Below are 21864 nucleotides of genomic sequence, written 5' to 3'. Positions count from 1 at the left end.
ATTGTTTCTCTTGGAGCAGTGAAGGTTGAGAGGGAACCTGCTGAAGGGCAAAAAGATTATGAGAGGCAGGGATAGAGTGGACAGGAAGGCAACTTTTTCCATGAATAGAGGGATCAATATCCAGGGACAGAGATTGGAGATTACACAGACATACAAAGATAGAAATAGAGAGCAGGAGTAGGGTTAGGTTTAGGGTTAGGGTTAGGGTTAGGGTTAGGGATTGGCCCTGTGAGTCTGTTCTGCCATTCAATATGACCATGGCTGATCCTCTCCCTCAATGCCAAGCTGGGATTGATGTTGCTAGATCATTGATGATCAGTAGAGACTTGTTAAATGCTGTTCATGTCATTGAACTTTTGATTGAGAGAGACACAGAAGACACACACAGACAGAGACAGAGAGCAAGTGTACATTGTGAGATTGAGTGAGAGAGGGCGAGGCATTTAATTGCTGCCCCAGGACTCACTGTTCCAATGTCCTGGAATAATGCCTGCTAGAGAGTGACTGGAGGGAGGGAAACAGACAAAGAGAGAGTGAGGCAATTAGAGATTGAGGGTATAAGGAGAGAATGAGTGAGGAATTAGGTAGTAATATAAGTGAAGGAGAAGAATGAATGATCAGAAAGAGAGAGAGAGAGAGAGAGAGAGAGAGAGAGAGAGAGACCAACCAAAACAGAAGGGAGGGAGATAAACAGAATGTCAAACATACATGGAAAAAAGGAAAGATATAAGTAGTTATATAATTGGGAGAGGACAGAGTTGGAGACGGAAATAGAAAAAGAGAGAGAAAGTCAACGAATAACAAGAACGTATACAAGAGAAGGGTGAGAAAGAGAAAAAAGGGAAAAGGGAGAAAGAAAAGAAAGGATGAGAGAGAGAGAGGGAGAGAGAGAAGAGGAAGTGTGAGGGGCTGACGTGGCTCTCTCTGCCTGATGCCATTTACATACTGAGGAACACCCAGTCAGACTCTCACAGGCTGCAGCTTTATAAAGCAGAGCCCAGTGAAGGGAGAGTTTATCAGGAACCAGGCACAGGGACAGGAGCACACACCATGATTACACACATCCAGCTGATCTGGCCCCTGGCATTCTGTGTCGCAGGTACAAATCTCTCTCCTTCCACCTTGAATCTTTCGCTGCTCTCCATTTCACTCCAATTCCACTGACTTGTGATTGAAGGGAAAATGCTGAAACCAGAGGAAAGCTCAGTGTCTCCAACAATCTCTCATTTGACCGGCTCTTTCTGTGACAGTTCTGACTTCACTGTGTTTCTCTCTGACCCCTCAGGTATCAATGGGGAGATTATCATGACCCAGTCTCCCCCGGTGCTGTCAGTGGAACTGGGCCAGACTGCAACCATCACCTGTACGGCCAGTCAAGACATTAGCAGCTACCTCAGTTGGTACCAGCAGCGAGAAGGTCAGAAACCCTCTCTCCTGATCTATGCTGCAACATCTCGATTCACAGGAGTCTCCGAGCGATTCACCGGCAGTGGATCAGGGACCAGTTACACCCTGACAATCAGCAACGTTCAGAGTGAGGATGTCGCTGACTATTACTGTCAGAACAGCTGGTATAGCAGCTCCGCTCAACACAGTGATACAGAGCCATACCAAAACCTCAAGACACACAGCACCACCTCATGCACTGACACATCAATCAGTTATATAAAATGTATAATAATGGACACACAGTCCCACAGCCTGAACTGACACATCCACAATTAGATACAAATGAAACTGAACAAATTACCCCATGCTGGGATTGTAACTGTCCATGACACACTCCAGTCCCTGTGGTGTCCACCGCTCACTGAAGGCCTCAAGTTTCCCTCTGACACTCCATGACCACGCGTGAAGAACAGCTGCAAGATTTAATATCGAAAAATAAATTTCACAAAGCTCCCAAGCCCAGCTGGACACAGAGAGAGATGGAGACAGAAAGACACATGAATGAGGGAGAGACAGAGAGGGGCAGAAAGAAGTTGAGAGTGAACGAGAGACTGGGAGACAGGGAGAGGTTGAGAGTGATGGGGGGGAAGCAGAGAGCAGAGGTTTTTGTACAGCCTCTGCACTGGGAACTCTCACTGTGGGACACGTTCGGTAAAGGAACCAAGCTCAGACTGAGTAAGTAAACCTCAATCCTCTGTTATTAACCCTTTCAATACTGAAACACACTTTCTAAAATACAGTTACTGATTTGTTGAAGGTGTTAGTGGGGAGCTGCAGTGAACGAAATGGTTGATTAAGGAGCACTGTGTCTAACAGTTGTCCAACCGTACCACTTCAGTTCCATTGCCCCCTTTAAGAAGCAAGATATAAGTCAGTCAGTTTTACTCACCGTGTGGAGGAGCTCTGTCCATTTGCAGCCTGTGGTCCCATTCCTGCAGCATGGAGTGAAATCAGTGAGTAGCCTCCTGCCAGTCTCAGTGTGACGGACACGGGGCAGAGTTTGATGTGAGCTCTGGCTCCCTGTCCCAGTCTCTGATCTCACTGACCTCAGCAGCAGCAGCAGCAGCAGCAGCAGCAGCACAGTGAGACACCGAGCTCCCACCTCCCCCAGCTTTAACTCTGCTCAATCACACAATCACAGAATAGTTACAGTGCACAAGGAGGCCATTCCGTCCATCCTGTCTGTCATGGTTCTCCGACTGAGCAATTCACTGAGTGTCATTCTCCTGCCTTCTCCCTGTCACCCTGCACATTGTTCCTTTTCAAATAACAGTCTCATTCCCTTCGGAATGTTTTAATTGAAGCTGCCTCCACCACACTCTTAGGCAGTGCATTCCACACCTTAACCACCCACTGGCTGAAAATGTTGTTCCCCCTCTCACTTTTGTTACTTTTACTTATTACTTTAAATCTGTGTTCTCTCGGTCTCAATCCTTTCTCAATTGGGAACATTTTCTCCCTATTTACCCTGTCCAGGCCCCTCCTGGTTTTAATTCCTCAAACAAATCTCCTCTCAGCCTTCGCCAAAGAAGACAGTCCCAAATTCTCCAATCAATCTGTATAACTGATGTTCCTCATCCCTGGAAGGATCTTCAGGAATATTTTTTGCCATTTCTACAAAACTTCAGCTCCTTCCTGAATTATTCACATTTTCTATGACCCTCATGATTTTATAAACCTTTACAAGGTCACTCCTCAGACTCTTACGTGTCAGAATAAAAAGTTTCAGCTTTTCCAGCTTCTCATCGTCATGGAGTCATACAGCGTGGAAACAGACCTTTCAGTTCAACTTGTCCATGATAACCAGATATCCTAAATCACCTCATCCCATTTGCCAGCATTTTGCTTACATTCCTCAAAACCCTTCCGATTCATGTACCCATCCCAATGCGTTTTAAATGCTGTAATAGTATCTGCCTCCAATACTTACTCTGGCAGCTCGATCCAGACACATACCACCCTCTGTGTGACAAGTTACCCCTCAGGTCCCTTTTGAATATTTTGCCTCTCACCTTAAACCTATGCCATCTTGTTTTGGACTCCCTTTCCCAAAGAAAAGGCCTTGGATATACACCCTGTCCATGCCCCTCATGATTGTATAAACATCTATAAGGTCACCCCGAAGCCTTAGATGCTGTAGGAAAAATAGACCCAGTTTCTTCAGCCTTTCCCTATAGCTCAAACCCTCCAATTCCTGGCCATGTCCTTGTAAATCTTTTCTGCAGCTTTATAAGTTTAACAGCATCCTTCCTATTTTCAAGGTGATCAGGATTGTTCACATTATTGCCAAAGTGGCCTCACTAATCTCCTGTACAGCTGCAACATGATGTCCCAACTCCTATACTCAAAATAGTGACCAATAAAAGCAAGTGTACCCAACACCTTCTTCATCACCCTGTCTACTTGTGACCCCACTTTCAAGTAATAATGCACTTGCATCTTCAATCCGAGGTCTCTTTGTTCAGCAACACTCCACAGGGCCCTCCCATTAACTGTCTAACTCCTGCCCTGGGTTGCCTTTCCAAAATGCAACATCTCACAGTTATCTAAACTGAACTCCATATGCTACACCTCTGCCCATTGCCCCATCTGATGAAGGTCCCGCTGTACTCTGAGATGAATTTCTTCGCTATCCACTATCGTACCAATTTAGATATCATCTACAAACTTACTGTAACTCCTATATTCACATCCAAATCATTTCTATAAAATAGTGAATCCAGCACCAATGTTAGTGGCACACAGCTATTCACAGATCTCCAGTCTGAAAAGCAACCTTTTACCACCACTCCTGTCTCCTATCTTCAATCCAATTTTTTTATCCCAATGGCTCACTCCCCCTGGATCCCATGTGGTCTAACCTTACTAACCAGTCTATCATGTGGAACCTTGTCAAAAACTTTACTGAAGTCCATATTGACAATGTCTATTGTTCTATCTCCATAAATCTTCTTTGTCACCTCCTCAATCAAATTCAGGAGACATGATTTCCTATGCATAAAACCACATTGATTATCCAAAGAATGTAAATCCTATCCCACAGAATCCACTCCAACATCTTACCCAACACTGACATCAGGCTCACTGGTCTATAATTCCCTGGCTTTTCCTTACAGTCTTTCTTTCTTAAATAATGGCATAACATTAGTCAACCTCTCTGGTTCTCCAGCACCTTACCCATAGTTGTCAGTGATACACATATCTCAGTAAGGGGCCCAGCAATCTCTTCCCTAGTTTGCCACAATGTTCTGGGATACACCTGATCAGGTCCTAGGGTTTATCTACTACTTTTATGTGTTTTCAGATCTTGAGCGTCTCCTCATTTGTGTGTGGTCTCTTTTCAAGACATCACTATTTTTCCAAATTCCCTAGCTTTCTCCACAATATATACTGACCTGAAATATTTGTTTGGGATCTCACCCATGTCTTGTGTCTTACCAAAATATAGCACTCACATGTATCTGAATTAAACTCCATCTGCCATTCCTCAGCCCACTGGCCCAGTTGATCAAGATTCCATTGTATTCTTAGACAGCCTTCTTCACTGCCAATGATTAGATTAGAGCCTCTACGGGGTCGAAACAGGCCCTTCTGCCCAAAAAGTCCTCACCGATCCTCCGAAGAGTAACCCACCCAGACCCATTTCCCTCTCAGTAATGCATCTAACACTGTGGGCAATTTAGCATGGCCAATTCACCTGACCTGAACATCTTTGGACCATGGGAGTAAACCAGAACACCCGGAGGAAACCCACGCAGACACAGGGAGAATGTGCAAACTCCACACAGACAGTTACCCAAGGCTGGAATCGAACCTGTGACCCTAGCTCTGAGAGGCTGCAGTGCTACCCACTGAGCCACCGTGCTGCCCCACCTGAGCCACCACTGAGCCACCGATGCCACCTGAAAATTCACCTGAACACACTCTCACAACTCTGGGCCCTTCCTGCCCATTACACTGCTACTATCCCAGTCTATATTCAGAAGCTAAAGACCGCCCCGCCCATTTATAACAACTCTACCATATTTGCAGGTCTCTGTAAATTCATGCATTTGTATTCTTCCACATCCTTCCCACTGGGAGGTGACTTATTGACTGAACTGAGGATTCTGTGTTCCTTTGTGTTCCTCTTTGACATTCTCTCCTGGTTCGCACAGCCCTGCCAAGTTAGTTTTAAACCCTCTCTAACTGCATGAGTAAACCACCTCACAAAAATCCAAAGACCTCCCTCATGGATCCTCTTTCCAGCCCCACAGTCACCTGTGCTCACCTCCTGATTCTATTCTCACCTGCATGTAGCACTGGAAGTCATCCGGAGATTCCTCCTTTTCAGTTCCTGCTGCTAATTCCCTCCAGAGCTCCCAACCTTCTGACTGCAGGACCACGTTCCTTTTTCTCCATCCATCACTGGGACCAATGTGGACTATGACTGCTGGCTGTTTCCCTTCTCCCCTCAGGGTGTTCTGCAGCCGCTCAGTGACATCCTTGACCTTGGCATCAGAGAGACAACACACCATCCTGGATTCCCATCTGCAGCTGCAGAAACACCTATCGATGCCCTCACTCTCAAATATCCTCTCACTATCGCTCTTCCAGTTTTCCTTCTGCCCTCCTGTATAGCTGAGCCCCCCCCCCCGTGGTGCCAGGGACTTGGCTCTGGCTGCACTCCCCAGATGAACCATCATTCTCATCAGGATTCTGAACTGAATCCTAGTTGGAGAGTGGGAGGCACTCAGGGATTCCTGTACTAGCTGCCTGGTCCTTTTGGACTGTCTGCTGCTCCCCCATTCCCTCTCTCCCTGCATACTCTGAAGCTGCAGAGTGACCACATCTAGAAACGTGCTCTCCACGGAGCTCTCAGCCTCACAGATGCTCTCCACTGACACCAGCTGCTGCTCAAGCTCCAGAACCTGGAGCTCCAACTGCTGTCACTGACCACACTTCCTGCTCTCATGGTATTCCAGGAGCTGGGAAGCATTCTGAAGTTCCCACCTAAATGCACACTCTCTCCACTCTTTGGTTATCTGTTGATAAACAGCTACAGCAGGGCTCACAGTCCAGTAGGTTCAGTGTTCCAGGGTTTTGGGAAACTCTCCAGAAGACTTTAAGAAATAGGAGCAGAAATCAGCCATTCAGCCCATTGAATCTGCTCTGCAATTTGATCTTGGCAGATATGCTTCTCAACCCCATTCTCCTGCCTACTCCACAGGAATTTTCCATCCCCTTAACAATCACAAACCTATCTATCCCTGTCTTAAATACACTCAGTGACTTGGCCTCCACTGCCCTCTGTAGCAATAAGTTCAACAGATTCACCACCCTCTGGCTGAAGAGATTCACCCTTATCTCAACTCTAAAGAGTCGGCCCTTCATTCTGAGGCTGTGCCTTGGTTACCGAGTCTCTCCTGTTTTTGGAAACATCTTCTCTGCATCAACTCTATCCAGGCCTGTCAGTATTCTGTAAATTTCAATAAGATCCCTCTTCATCCTTCTAAAGTCCATTGAGTACAGACCCAGAGTCCTCAAGCACGCCTGATATGACAAGCCCTTCATTGCCAGGATCATTCTTGTAAACCCCTCCAATGCCAGCACATTGTTCTATTAAAATATGGGTCCCAAAAATGCCCACAATATTCCAAATACAGTTTGACCAGAGCCTTACACAGCCTCAGCAGTACATCTCTGCTCTTGTATTCTGGCCCTATTGAAATGAATGCTATCATTTCATTTGCCTTCTCAAGCACAAACTGGACCTGCCTGTTAACCTGAAGGGAAACCTGAATGAGGTTTGTGCTTTAGATTTCCAAAGGCTTTCCTCATTTAGCAAACAGTCTTTGTATTTCTTCTTGTGTTCTATCTGCCACTTCTTTGCCAACTCTCAGAGCCTATTAGGACCTTTTACAGCCTTCCCACTTCCTCAACACTACCTTTAGATTAGAGATTACTTTAGATTACTTACAGTGTGGAAACAGGCCCTTCGGCCCAACAAGTCCACACCGACCCGCCGAAGCGAAACCCACCCATACCCCTACATTTACCCCTTACCTAACACTACGGGCAATTTACGTGGCCAATTCACCTGACCCGCACATCTTTGGACTGTGGGAGGAAACCGGAGCACCCGGAGGAAACCCACGCAGACACGGGGAGAACGTGCAAACTCCTCACAGTCAGTCGCCTGAGTTGGGAATTGAACCCAGGTCTCTGGCGCTGTGAGGCAGCACTGCTAACCACTGTGCCACCGTGCCGCCCCTCCTGTCCCTCCACCTATCTCATGTTGTCTGCAAACTTAGCAACAATGTCTTCACTTCCTTCATCCAGATTGTTAATGTATAACGTGAATAGTTATTGTCCCAACATTGACACCTGCAGAACTCTACCAGTCACCAGCTGCCATCTTTCCTCACTCTCTGCTTTATGCCAACCTGTCCGTTCTCAGTCCATGCCAGTACATTGCCCCTAACACCGTGGGCGCTTATCTTATGTCAAATACCTTCTGGAAATCAAAATACATTACTTCCTCGGACTCTCCTTTGCCTGACTGGCTCATTGCCTCCTCAAAGAATTCTAACACATTTGCCAGGCATGACCTCCCCTTGATGAAACCGTGTTGACTCAGCCCTATTTTACCATTGCACTTCCAAGTCCACCGGGTGACACTGTGGCACATTGGTTAGCACTGCTGCCTCACAGCGCCAGGGACCTGGGTTCAATTCCTGCCTCAGGCGACTGACTGTGTGGAGTTTGCATGTTCTCCCCGTGTCTGTGTGGGTTTCCTCCAGGTGCTCCGGTTTCCTCCCACAGTCCAAAGATGTGCGGGTCAGGTGAATTGGCCTTAGCCTTAGGCAAGGGGTATATATCCCCCATCAAATCTCCACCTCCACACCCTGACTCCATTGATTCCTGAAAGATCATCACCAATGCCTCCACAATCTCTTCAGTGATCTCCTTCAGAACACACTGGTGTAGTTCATCCAGTCTGGGGGAGTTATCCAAATTCAGACCTTCCAGCTTCCCCAGTACCTCCTCCTTACTGATGGCCACTACACGCCTGAACTGCCCCCTGACAGTCTGGAAGTACTGGTACACTGCTGGTGTTTTCCATGGTGCAGACTGATGCAAAGTATCGATTCAATTCCTCGGCTATTCCTTCATTTCCTACTATTCTTTCTCCAAACTCATTTTCCAGTGATCCAATGTCTAGTTTTGCCTCCCTCTTCCTTTTTATATATTTGCTAAAACTCTTGCAATCTTCTTTTATATTACTGGCTAGATAACTCCCAGATTTCATCTTCTCCACCCTTAATGCTTTTTTAGTTATCCTCTATAGCTCTTTAAAGACTTCCTAATCCTCTGGCTTCCCACTATTCTCCACCACATTGGATGCTTTTTCTTTTGCTTTTATGCTGTCCTTGACCTCCCTCATCAGCCATGGTTGCCTTGTCCTCCCCTGAGAATGTTTTTTTCTTTTTTGGGATGAATTCCTACTCTACTTCCTGAATTACCCCCAGAAACTCTGCTGTTTGCTGCCCCACCATCTTACCTGCTCGGCTCCCCTTACAACCAACTCTGGCCAGCTCCTTCCTCATGTCTTTGCAGTTACCTTTACTCAACTGAAATACAGTTCCATCTGATTGTAGCTTCTCTCTCTCAAACTACAGGGGGAATTATGGTCACTTATCCAGAGTGATACTTTCACCTTAAACTCACTAATCATGTTTGCCTCATTCCACATCACTGAATCCACACCTGCCTGTTCCATCATGGCTCAACCACAAGCTGCTCCAAAAACCATCTCGTAGACATTCCGTGAAATCCTTTTCTTTCGATGCACTACCCAGTCCACCTATCCATTGAGGTCTACCCTGACATTTAGTTTATCCCTTTTCTGGGCGGCATGGTGGCACAGTGGTTAGCACTGCTGCCTCACAGCGCCTGAGACCCAGGTTCAATTCCTATCTCAGGCGACTGACTGCGTGGAGTTTGCTCGTTCTCCCCATGTCTGCGTGGGTTTCCTCCCTCAGTCCAAAGATGTGCAGGTCAGGTGAATTGGACATGCTAAATTGCCCGTAGTGTTAGGTAAGGGGTAAATGTAGGGGTATGGGTGGGTTGCGCTTCAGTGGGTCGGTGTGGACTTGTTGGGCTGAACAGCCTGCTTCCACACTGTAAGTAATCTAATCTAATTTTCTGTCTCCTGATTGATTTCCTTCCCCACACCCTGATTACTGCTTGGAGACCTGGACATAACTTGCATCAGATTCTTTATTGTGGTTCCTCAGCTCTACCCACACAGATTCTACACCTTCTGACTTCTTGCTATTGATTGAATTTTATTTCACACTAACAAGGCAACTCTTGCCCCTCTGCCCATCTGCCTGTCCTTTTGATAGGACATGGATCCTTGGATATTTAGTTCCCAGCCCAGACCCCCTTACAGCCATGTCTCTGTGATACCCACAACATCGTACCTACCAGTTTCAATCTGCACTACAAGCTCATTGTGTATACTGTGTGCATTTAAGTACAACACCCTCAGTCCTGCATTGACTGCCCTCCTTCTCATCATTGTCCTCTTATCTACTGTGCTTGAAGTTCGACTCTTGTTCCTTTCTGTACTCTCTGTCCTAGGTTGTCTTCTAGAAACTTGAATAACCTCTCCTGAGCCCTCCTCCACTTTAACTAGTTTAATTCCTTGGACACTCAATTTACCTTGATTTATTGCGTCACTTTGTCTACCTTATTCGGAATGCTTTGTGCATTTAGTTACAAACTCTTTAAATTTATTTTATTATTGATTTTCCCTGCACTTCTTTAGTTCCTTTGATATTCAAAAAATCCGTCCCCATCTTTTATTTTCTGGTAACAATCAATCCCACCGCTAACCAGCAATCGACCTTCTCCTTCACCTTCCGTTTTCTCATTTTCCATCCAACTGAACCAAATTACTTTATGTGTCGATTGACCTCAGGCATGGTGGCTCAGTGGTTCGCACCGCTACCTCACAGCGCCAAGGATACGGGTTCAATTCCTGCCTTGGGAAACTGTCTGTGTGGTGTTTGCACATTGTCCCTGTGTCTGTGTGGGTTTCCCCCAGGTGCTCTGGTTTACTCCCACTGTCCAAAGATGTGCAGGCCAGGTGAATTGGCCATTCTAAATTGCCTACAGTGTTAGATGAAATAGTCAGGAGTAAATGTATGGAATGTTTCTGGGTGGGCTGCTGTTTGGAGGGTTGGTGTGGACTTGTCAGGCTGAACTGCCTGTTTCCACACTGGAGGGAATCTAATCAGGCCAATATTTCTCATTATTGCTCTTTGATCTCTTGCTTCTACTTGAATCCTGCTGTGTAGAAACTGGCTGCCACCTTCCTGACATTGCAACAGTGACTCCTTGTCAAACAAAACTGTCTGTAAATGTCTTTGGAAGAGCCTGAAATGTTAAGGGCTGGATTGATGCCCATATGCTCTAAACTTTTCTGATTTACATATCCATGCCTTTTAAATGTTTTAATCATACCAGCCTTCACCACTTCTTCTGGCAGCCCATTTCATACATTTAACACCATCTGAATGAAAACGTTGTTCTTTAGGTCCCTTTTAAATCTTTCCCCTGTCACCTTCAACCTATGCCCTCCAGTTCTGGACTCCCCCACTCTGGAGAAAAGATCTTCTCTATTCACCCTATCTATGCTGCTCATGATTTTATAAACCTCCATACGGTCACCCATCAACCTGCAATGATCCAGGGAAAACAGCCTCAGCCTATTCAGCCTCTCCCGATAGCTCAAACCCTCCAACCTTGGCAACATCCTTGTAAATCTTTCTGAACCATTTTAAGGTTCACAACATTTTTCCTCCAGCAGGGAGACCAGAATTACACACAGTATTCCAAAAGTGCCCTAACCAATGTCTGTCAGCCACAAGAGCTCCCAACTCCAATACTCAATGCACTGACCAATAAAAGAAAGCAAACCAAATGACATTGTCACCCCCCCCCCCCACCCCCCCCACCTACCTGCAACCTCACTTCCAGTGAACTATTCTTTTTTTTTGATGAACTGAGAGTCTTCCAGTTGTGAAAGATGCCATTCCATGGACTTTTGGATGAAGAGCAGGCAGTTCCCCCTGGTGTCCCTAATCAATATTTATCCCCCAGTCAAAATCAATGAAAATCTGTTTCTCTTCTTTTTATCATATTGTGTTTGGGATCTCGCTGTGCACAGTCTGCAGGAAAGATCCATTGGGACATCTTGATTTGGGGACAGGTGCTTCACAAATGCAAGTCTTTCTTTAAGTTTGAAGTCTCCTGATCCGAACACTCACCCATTGTCTGTGCACTCTCACCTTCCGGGGGCATGGGATCATTAGGAGCAGTGACCCAAAGGACACTGAGACTCTTTGCAGCCTCACCCTTGACCTCAGCCCAGCAGTGTGCAGCAAGGTTTGAAATGTAATCTAGAACCTTCTACACAGACACCCCAATGTGACTCATTCCCGAAGTGTGTGGATCCGAGTCTGCTCCAAAGTTCTCGGATAAATTTCTCCTGATCTGTGGGTGATCGGAGGTTTGTTAAAGAAGTATCAAGATCCATCCCACTTTCCAGCTCTTGCTCCATAGCTCTGGAGGTTTTGCTGTTTGAAGTGAATACCCAAGTGTTTTTTCAAAGTGATGAGGGTTTCTGCCTCTCCCACCCTTTCAGGCTGTGAGTCCCACATCCCACCAGCCTCTGGGTGAAAACAAATGTCCTTAACTCCCCTCTAATCCTGCCCCCAACTGATTTCAATCTCTCCCCAGGGTTATTGCCCTCTGTGCTGGTGGAAATCAGTCCTTCCTACCCACTCTGTCCAGGCCCCTCATCATTTTACACACCACCATCAAATCTCCCCTCAGCCTCCTCTGTTCCAACAAAAACACTCCCAGCCAATCCAAACATTCCTCAAAACTCAAAGTTCCCATTCCAGACAAACTCTTCCTCTGTCCTGGTCTCTCAAGAGATCACATCCTTCTGTAATGTGGTGACCAGAACCGTACACAGTTCTCTCACTGTGCTCTAACTGGGGTTTTATACAGTTCCAGAATAAACAAACACCTTGCTTTCACAGTCAACCAAAAATGAGATAAGGGAGGTGATGGTCTAATGGTGTTATTGCTGAGCTGTTAATCCAGAGATCCAGGTAATGTTCTGGGGACCAGGGTTAGAATCCAGCAGATGGTGGCATTCAAATTCAATCAAAAAAAATCTGGAATTAAGAGTCTAATGACGAGCACGAAACCATCTTTGATTGTCAGGAAAACGGCATCTGATTCCCTAATGTCCTTTCGGGAAAGAAACTGCCATCCTTACCATGTGACCCCAGACCCACAGCAATGTGGGTGACTCTAAACTGCCCTTTGGGTGATTAGCGATGGACAATAAATGCTGCCGATCCAGCAATTGCCCTCATTCCATCAAGGGAAAATGAAGAACAGTTTATCCCATGTGTCTTCTTACCACCTCACTGACCTGCATTAAACACCATGGCCACATCTTTCACCTCCACATGACTTGCAGCTTCAAATTCCTTCATTATCTGAGATACAGATAGAAACATCCAAACTACGAGCAACCGTAGGCCATTCGGCCCCCAAGCCTGCTCCACCATTCAATATGATCATGGCTGATTATCCAACACAGTCCCCTGTTCCTGCTTTCTCCCCACATCCTTTGATCCCTTTAGTCCGAAGAACTACATCTAATTCCTTATTGAACACATACCGCATCTAATTCCCTCATGCTGGTAAAATGGATGAGAATTATTGGGTTGTTGTTTTTTGACCAGTATGGACACAATGGGCTGATGGGCCTTTTGGGTCTCTCTGACTCAATGATTCTATTATTATACTTTAAGAATAACTGAGTACCAAGGACTGACCACTGTGTAACTACCTGTCATTCAGAAAAAGACTCATTCTTTCTGTCCTGTCTGCCAACCAGTTCCCAATCCATGTCAGTATGTGAACCCCAATCCTCTTGTTCATTTGGTCTAGATCTGGAAGCCACACCCTTACTAATTGTGGGACCAGATTCTGAACAGTCTATCTCATCCTTCGAGGGCTCCTACTGCCCTGACACTGATTTCCCATCATGCCATTGGTTCCGATCCACTTTTACCAAAGCACCGCACAGTTTAGTAAAATGAAAACTTTTACACTTGCTCCATGGTTCTCCATTTCCATCCCTTCTCTCAATCTCACTGAGATCTGATCACTGTCACGAAAATGCTCCCCCATTGACAGCCCTTCCAGCTGCCCAGAAACTGTCCCTTCTCTCTATGCTACTTCACCATCACCTTCTCAGGGGCAATTAGGGATGGGTAATAAATGTTGGCCCTGCCAGTGACACCCACATCCCAAGAAGCAATGTGAACAATGCTTGGTCATTTGTTGGGTTTATTCTGTATTGATGACAAATGTTCAAAAAGATTGTATGGCCAGATTATGGTTGAATTCCCTTCCAGTGGCAGGAATTAAAATTGTTTCTCTTGTCTTTCAGGCCGTGAGAACTCTCAGCCCAAGCTGACCCTGCTGCCCCCCTCCCCGGAGCAGGTCAATGCCAAGGGCACTGCCACCCTGGTGTGCCTTGCCAATCACTTCTATCCCGATGAGCTGGAGGTGCAGTGGAAGAAGGACGGTGCAGTCATTTCGGACGGGGTTCAGACCAGCAACTACCTGCGAGCTTCGGACAGCACCTACAGTGTCAGCAGCCTGCTGACCCTCTCTGGGTCTGACTGGGAGTCCGACGCTCGCTTCTCCTGTGCCCTCACCCACGTGACCCTCCCCTCTCCCCTCAGCAAGAGCATCAGGAGATCAGAATGTGTGTAGAGTGTTGGAGACAGTCCACAGAGGAGACACAACTTTAAACAGAACAGGGCTGAGCTGGCAGGACAAAGGTCATTGTCAGCACTGAATTTCAACTCTCTTCCTTCTCAGGATTGCTCAGAGAAACTTCTGAGGTTTGGATATTAAAGCAGGTCATCGCGACAGTGTCAAGAGAGCTTTACACTGTGTCAAACCCCATGCTGTCCTTGTCCTGGGAATGTTTGATGGGGACAGGATTGCCTTGTTATGTTAGCTGCACAAAACAATGTGAACCTCAGAAGTCTCTGCTTCAGTAAACCAGATCTCCTTCCTGCTCAGCTGCCAGTTCCAGTTTAAGGTTTTGTCACTGTTTAAAGGGACAGGATTCTCATGTTATTGAGAAAATCTCTCCAAGTGTTTTCCTCAATCTCCATTGTGGCTATGAATTTGAGCAGCTTCCTCTGTCTTGGCTGTTAATTGCAGTTGTTTCTTTTTCTGTGAATGTGAATGTGGAAAAGGGAATAAAGGTGAAAATTCAGTCTCTGTCTCCGTGTGCTTTGGAAATAACTGACTTTCTCCTCCCCCCCATCTCTCAGTTGATTGGCTGTATTTCAGCAGGTCATTGTCACAATTGGTTACTTGGCCTGTCAATCAATTACAATCATCAATCATCAATCATTTTCAAATGATCCCTTTAATCAGGAATTTATGTAGATTCCAAAAAGAACAGAAACTGAAAGTTGTTGGGACTCAGTAAGTGCAATCTGATGCATTCCCTCTTCACTCTGTTGGTACATGCCCAGCTGATGGGATCGAACTGTGCAATCTCTGCTGCATGTCGGATAGCCCCTGAAATAATCTTCGGCCAATCACAGACATTGTTGGCTGTGTGCCTCTCTGAGTGTGAGTGTTTAACTCAATACTGCCTGTAGATGTCTCTCTGAGTGTGGCTGTGTTACTCAGAGACACACCACAGACAGCGCTCAGTAACACACCCACATTCGGTGAGACACCGATCCGCAGCATGGAGTGTGAGTGTGTTACTTAGTGCTGCCTGAAGGTGTCTCTCTCAATGTGAGTGTGTTACTCTGTGCTGCCTGTAGGTGCAAATGTGTTGCTGTCAAAGCACAGCAGGTTGGCAGCATCTCAGGAATAGAGAATTCGACGTTTCGAGCATAAGCCAAAAAAGCTGCCTGTAGGTGTCTCTCTCAGTGTGAGTGTGTTACTCTGTGCTGCCTGTAGGTGTCTCTCTCAATGTGAGTGTGTTACTCTGTGCTGCCTGTAGGTGTCTCTCTCAGTGTGAGTGTGTTACTCTGTGCTGCCTGTAGGTGTCTCTCTCAGTGTGAGTGTGTTACTCTGTGCTGCCTGTAGGTGTCTCTCTGAGGTCTGTGTCTCCGAGCGATGGATTGAGAATGGGCTTTGTGCTGGGGATTGAAGATTTGGCTTTAATCTTCTCAAATCATGAGTGAAAAACAGCTCAGCTGATTCAGTCTGAGAGGCAGCTCATTCAGATGGCCAAAGTTAAAAAACACACAACACCAGATAATAGTCAACAGGTTTATTTGGAAGTAAAAGCATTCGGAGTGCTGCCCCTTCATTAGGTAGCTGGAAGGGCAGGATCATTGGGCACAGAATTTATAGCAAATTCAGATAGCAGCTGAAAAAGGTGAATACTGAGAGTGTATTCTCAGGAAGGGAGGGATTTCAGAGGCAGTGGGCACTGTGCTCCCAAATGTGTTGATCAATTCCGAGGAGATTTTTTGAATCCAGGGCCAGAGGAGTTGTGGCTGCCTGCCCAGCCAATGCTGGCTCCCCATAGTCATATTTCAGTGGTTAATTAACCCAAAACTAGGTGCAGCAATATTACCTTCCAGGGAGGGGAGCTGTCTGAGGGAGGGAGGTTGAATTCATACAGCCCCAAGAGAGGTTGTGGTGGATTAATGACAGGTATGACCACCATGAAGGTGCCACCTTCTCTCCCCCTGCTACAGCTGTGATGACCCTCAGGTTAAAAGTGTGACTGCTCTGGGATAATGACCACATTCCTGGGTGATGGAGGGAAGGCCAACCTCTCCCAAAGGCAGCACAGGCTGGATCGAAGGTGAAACAAGAGTAAGCAGGGGGAGATTGAGGATGACAGAAGGAGGGGGTTGGTTGGCAGGTTGTTATTCAGAGTCAGGTACCAGAGTTTCAGTCCTTCTGACACTCCTCTTTTTTCTTTTTTTCTTCTTTTTTTCTTACTTACATGTGGAGAGTCCTTGACACTGATCCAGCTCCCTCAGAGCCAGCTCTCAGAATGTTCAGAACCCCTAACATGCCTGTTTTATTTCACCCCCACACTGCCGCCGAATGCAGGGGAGCTTATTTTTTTTCCCCAGCACCCATGGTGTGTGTGTGTGTAGGTGTGAGACACAGTGAGAGACACAAAGCGCCCGAATCTTTATTCAATTTCCACCACCAGGAAGATAGGAAAACACCCGCGTGGCCAGTGACAAGCAGTGCACTTCACATCAAAGGGCAATGTTGTGTGATCAAACAGTGAAGGGGAGGGCAGGGATTAAGACACTCCTCTTTTTATCTGCCAGCCAGGACTCCTTGATTGGACAAAGTTAACTGTCCCTGTCAGGGAACTCATATTTTATCAAAAAGAATAAACCATTTATTGAACAAGGAGCCCAAGAGCTAAACGACACGAGACAAAATGAATGGTTTGAAATATTTCATCATGGGCACCACAAATAAGATTTGGGGAAGAATGTTTTCACTCAGCGGGTGGTGGGAATCTGGAATGGCCTGTCATAGAATCCCTACTGTGAGGAAACAGGCCCAACAAGTCCACACTTATCCTTGGAAGAGTAACCCACCCAAGACCCAATCTCCTATCCCATTACTCTACTTTTGCCCTGACTAATGAACCTAACCTACACATCCCTGATCACTATGGGCAACATAGCACAGCCAATTCACTTAACCTGCATGTCTTTAGAATGTGGGAGGAAACCAGAGCACCCAGAGGAAACCTACGCAGACATTTGGAGAATGTACACACTCCACACAGACATTTGCCTGAGGCTGGAATTGAACCTGAGTCAAAACACTCAGACTGGCCTTGACTTCGCTCCAACCTCTGCCTACAATTCAGGCCCCTCCCACTCTGCAACCAAGACTCAGACTGCATTTCCCACAGTCACCCTGAGTCCAACTGCCTACCTGCAGCCAGCCAGCACACTCGCTCTCCCTCCTCACCCATCCACCCCCTCAATGCACCCTATCCCTCCACTTCTCCCTCTTCACCTCATCCCCGCTTTCCCACTCCCCCACCTCACTCCACAGCCCACCTCCGCCCCAATCTCCTTTCTCTCCAACACCCATTCCCCCGTGCTACACCACAACCAACCCTCACCCACTGCATGCCATCACCCTTCCCCCCTCCCCTCCTTCAGCCAACTTGGGCCCCCTCCAAAACCTCAACCCTGAGCTTTGCCCCATATTTACTATACCGCCCTGACCTCAAACTGTCTGAGGCCAAAAGATCCATCCTCAGGAAAGGGCTCACAGTCATTCCCGCCCGACCCCACCTCAATGAAACCCACACCCACCACCACGTGGAGCTCTTCTTCCGCCGCCTCTACCTTCGTATCTTCTTCTTTAACAAAAACTTCCAAACTCCCTCTGAGGACCCCTTCTCCCATCTCTAACTTTACTCCTCCATTTGGTCACCCCCTATTAGCTGTGTACACACTCGAGACCTCTTCATTGCTGACTGTTGATGTGCCATCACCCGCCTCCATTTCTCCCCCTCACCCATTCCAACCACACCCCCTCTGATCAAGCACTCCACTCTCTATGTGCCAACCCCTGTTTCACCAACAAACCCGCTGACAAATGTGGGGTGGTGTTAGTCTGGAGAACAGACCTAAAAGTCACAGAGGCTGAACCCCAACTCTTAGACACCACGTCCTACCTCCCCCTTGCCCATAACCCCGCTGTGACCCATCAGGCCAAAATCACTCACACTGTCAGTGACCTCATTGCCTCCAGTGATCTCCCCTCCACTGTCTCTCATAGTCCCTCAGCCCTGCATTGCCCAGTTCTCCCTGCTCCCCAAAATCCACAAGCCCAACTACCCAGTTGACCCATCATCTCAGCATGCCCCTGCCCCACCGAACTCCTCTCATCCTACCTCAACTCTCCTCCTTGGTTCAGGCACTGCCCACCTACATCGGCTACACCAACCATGCCTTCCATCTCTTCAGTAACCTCCAGTTCCCCAGCCCTAAGTGCTTTATCTCCACGATGGATGTGCAGTCCTTATACATGTCCATACCCCACAAGGATGGCCTCCAGGCCCAACACCTTTTCCTTTGCAACGGACCCATCCAGTCCCGGTCCACCAATATATTCCTCCGCCTTGCCAAACTAGTCCAGGGGGTGGCCATGGGCCCCCGTTTGAGCAATGTCGACCAGTCCCTCTTCAGTGACTATACAGGCACTGTGCCATTACATCAGTGACTATATCGGTGCAGCATCCTGCATCCAGGCTGAACTGGAGCAGTTCATTGACTTTCCCCACAACTTCCACCCTGTCCTCTACTTCACTTCATCCATCTCAGACACCTCCCTGCCTTTTCTACACCTCTCCATTTCCAATTCTGGCGATAATCTTCAAACAGGCAATTACTACACACCCACAGACTCCCATTACTACCTGGGCTACACCTCCTCCCAACCAGTCTCCTGCAGAACTCCATCCCATTCTCCCAATTCCTCTGCCTCCACTCCATCTGCTCGGATGAGGAGACATTTCGCTGATCACAGATGTCCACCTCTTATGAACAACATGCTTTTCCTCCTTCTGTCATCCTTCTGTCATCCACTGCACTACCTCCATTTCCCGTTCCATTGCTCTAAACCGACCCCTCTCCAAACACAATGAAGTCAGACTCACCATTGTCCTCAACTATTACCAATCCCTGTACCAATTAACGCATCATCCTTAAACGCTTCCACCAACTCCAACTAGACTAACCACCAAGAACATCTTCCTCTCCCCACCCCTGGCTGCCTTCCACAAGGACTGTTCCCTTTGACAATTCTTGGTTTGTGCCACTGCCCACCTACCCTCCCGAACCCCCAGGAACCTTCCCCTGCAACGCAAAAAGATGCAAAGCCTGCTGTTACACCAATCCGTCCCCTCCATCCAGGGCCCCAAACAGTCCTTCCAGGTGAGACATTGCCTCTCCTCCAAACTAGTTTACTGCATCAGGTGCCCGTGATGTGGTCTTCTCTACATTGTGAAGACAAAATATAATCTTAGGGAATGTTTCACCGAGCATCTCAGCCAGGCCTGCAAGGGCCGATCAGACCTCTCAGTCACAGTCCATTTCAATTCCCCTTCCCAATCCCTTTCCGACATGACCATCATCAGCCTCCTCCATTGCCACAATGAACCAAACCACAAATTGGTGGAACAATACTTCATCTTCCATCTGGGCAGCCTACAGCCCAGATGACTCAACATTAAGTTCTCCAATTTCAAATAACCACTCTTCCCTTCCCCCGATTCCCTTCCCAGCCCCTCTCCCTCCCTTCCACTCCTGCCTGCCACCTACCAGATTCATTCCTCCCATTGACCAACCAAGTGTATCATCTACCTGTCTTCACCATCCTCACTTAAATCATCCTGTCCCCACTACCCCCTTTTATCTGCTTCCTCTACACCTAACCCCATTCCTGAAGAAGATTACACCAAAACATCAACTTCTCCACCACCTGATGCTGCCTGCCTTGCTGTGTTCTTCCAACCTCCTGCCTGTCACTGAATGGAACCAGAAAAGGTTTAGACAATCAAGTATCAGGGCCATCAACAAATGGGAATGGGACACACTACAGACAGATGCATTGAGACAGTCAATCACAAAGAGAAGACCAAACTGGAAATGAACCACTAATACACAGTGGACGGAATTTAATGTCAAAAAGTGTGAGACCATACACTTGGGTCAGAATAACCTAAAGGCAGACTATTATTTAAATAGTGAGAGATTCCAACAAAGTGCAGTACAGAGTGATCTGGGTAGTATTGTGCATGAAACACAGACAGTTAGTGCAGGAGCAGCAAGGAATCGAGAAGGCGAATGGAATTTTCACCTTTATTGCTGGGGTTGAAATTTAAAAACAGAGAAATCCTATTAAAACTATCGAGGGTGTTAGTGAGCCTGCATTTGGAGTATTGTTTGCAATTTTGGTCCCTGTATTTAAGAAAGGATGGACAGCTATTGGAGGCTTCCTCCTGCTCCTATTTCCCATGTCCTTGTGTGCTCCAGTGTCCTTCCCTCACAGCAGAGCTGGTTGGAGCCTGCCTGCAGTAGCAGCCTCCAGTCTCTGGGTGGTGCTGTGAAAAGATCTGCCTTGCCCAGGCAGTCACAGTTCCCACATCACAACAATGTCTGGTTTTTGGAAGTATTCCATTGACTGTGAAACATTTCCAAACATCCTAAGTTCAAGAAACGTATAGCATAAATATAATTCTGTCTCCTTTTATATTTTATCTCCATGTCTCCCAGCTGTCGCCTGACAACATCACACACTTGTGTAAATCTAGAATGAATCATGAACCTCTGGGAGTTAATCTATGACAACACTGGGATTAATAACCACCTCCTCAGTGGGATTTGAGGGTGAAAGTCAACAGCAGTCTCACTGGGACTTGATCTGGGTTATCTTGATCGTGATCCAGTCAGTCAGTGTTTTTGTCTGGGTCCAGATAGTACAGACCAACCTCGGACCCTGTGATCTGATTGAAGTGAAGGGTTGGCTGTGCTGGGTTTTCACACATGGCTCACACACATAGTGAAGCAGGGATTACACATTTCATGAGAGTAAATGGAACTAACAAACTGGTTGGTTGTGACATCCCCAACCTGTCCCAAGAGAGTGGGGACAGGAACAGTAGTATTCTCAGACAGAAAGGGTGGTAAAAATGATATCCTGCAAGGAGAGCGGAGACAGGAAAAGCGACGCTCCGCAGAGACAGGCGAACAGTAACTGTCTGCTCCCCACTTTCTTGTTGTGACATATGCCCTGGGGAAATGGGTTTGGTTTTTATTTTCTCAATTGTATTTAGGTTTGACGAGGTGATTCGGGAACAAGGATTCCAATTCAATATTTTGTGTAGCAGCAGATCTACTAAAGGTCATGGTTTCATTTGGAGTTTGCCCAGGATTCTGTCCAGGCTGATACAGCATGATTTACCAGGGTTGCTCCTATTGGGCTAAACCATCACACACGAGGGAATCTGACAGGCACTTTCTCTTTGTGCTGGCAAAGGAGAGATTTGCTTTTACTGCAATGGTGGCCAAAGAAATGAGTCAGTGGAGGTAGTTCCAACAATGTTCTGATGTTCATGATGGGATTAACCTCGACAGTTCCCACTTGCTTTAAACACCGACAGTGGAACAGGAAGTCACCACGCAGTGGTCTCCTGGCTCACACTGAGAAACCAAGTTGATGGTATAACTGCAGAGAGCAAGACAATGGCTTGGACTCACCGAACAACCAGAGGCTTCAGCCAACAATTGG

The 21864-nt window shown here is 46.9% G+C and overlaps 1 gene segment (V, D, J or C); it reads left to right on the top strand.

Annotated features, from left to right (window-relative positions):
• Positions 1-1036: 1036 nt before the first annotated feature.
• The window catches only part of LOC132818608 (Ig kappa chain V-V region MOPC 149-like), a gene marked incomplete at its 3' end in the record, with an annotated part of 322978 nt that continues 302150 nt past the window's right edge, over positions 1037-21864 (top strand). The window contains 1 exon segment of the V gene segment in view: positions 1037-1099. Within this exon segment, the coding sequence occupies positions 1051-1099 (49 nt within the window).

Source organism: Hemiscyllium ocellatum, chromosome 9 (genome assembly GCF_020745735.1).
Source record: "Hemiscyllium ocellatum isolate sHemOce1 chromosome 9, sHemOce1.pat.X.cur, whole genome shotgun sequence".
NCBI lineage: Eukaryota > Metazoa > Chordata > Chondrichthyes > Orectolobiformes > Hemiscylliidae > Hemiscyllium > Hemiscyllium ocellatum.
Note: the sequence above shows the minus strand (reverse complement) of the source record. Positions and strands in the feature narration are given on the sequence as shown.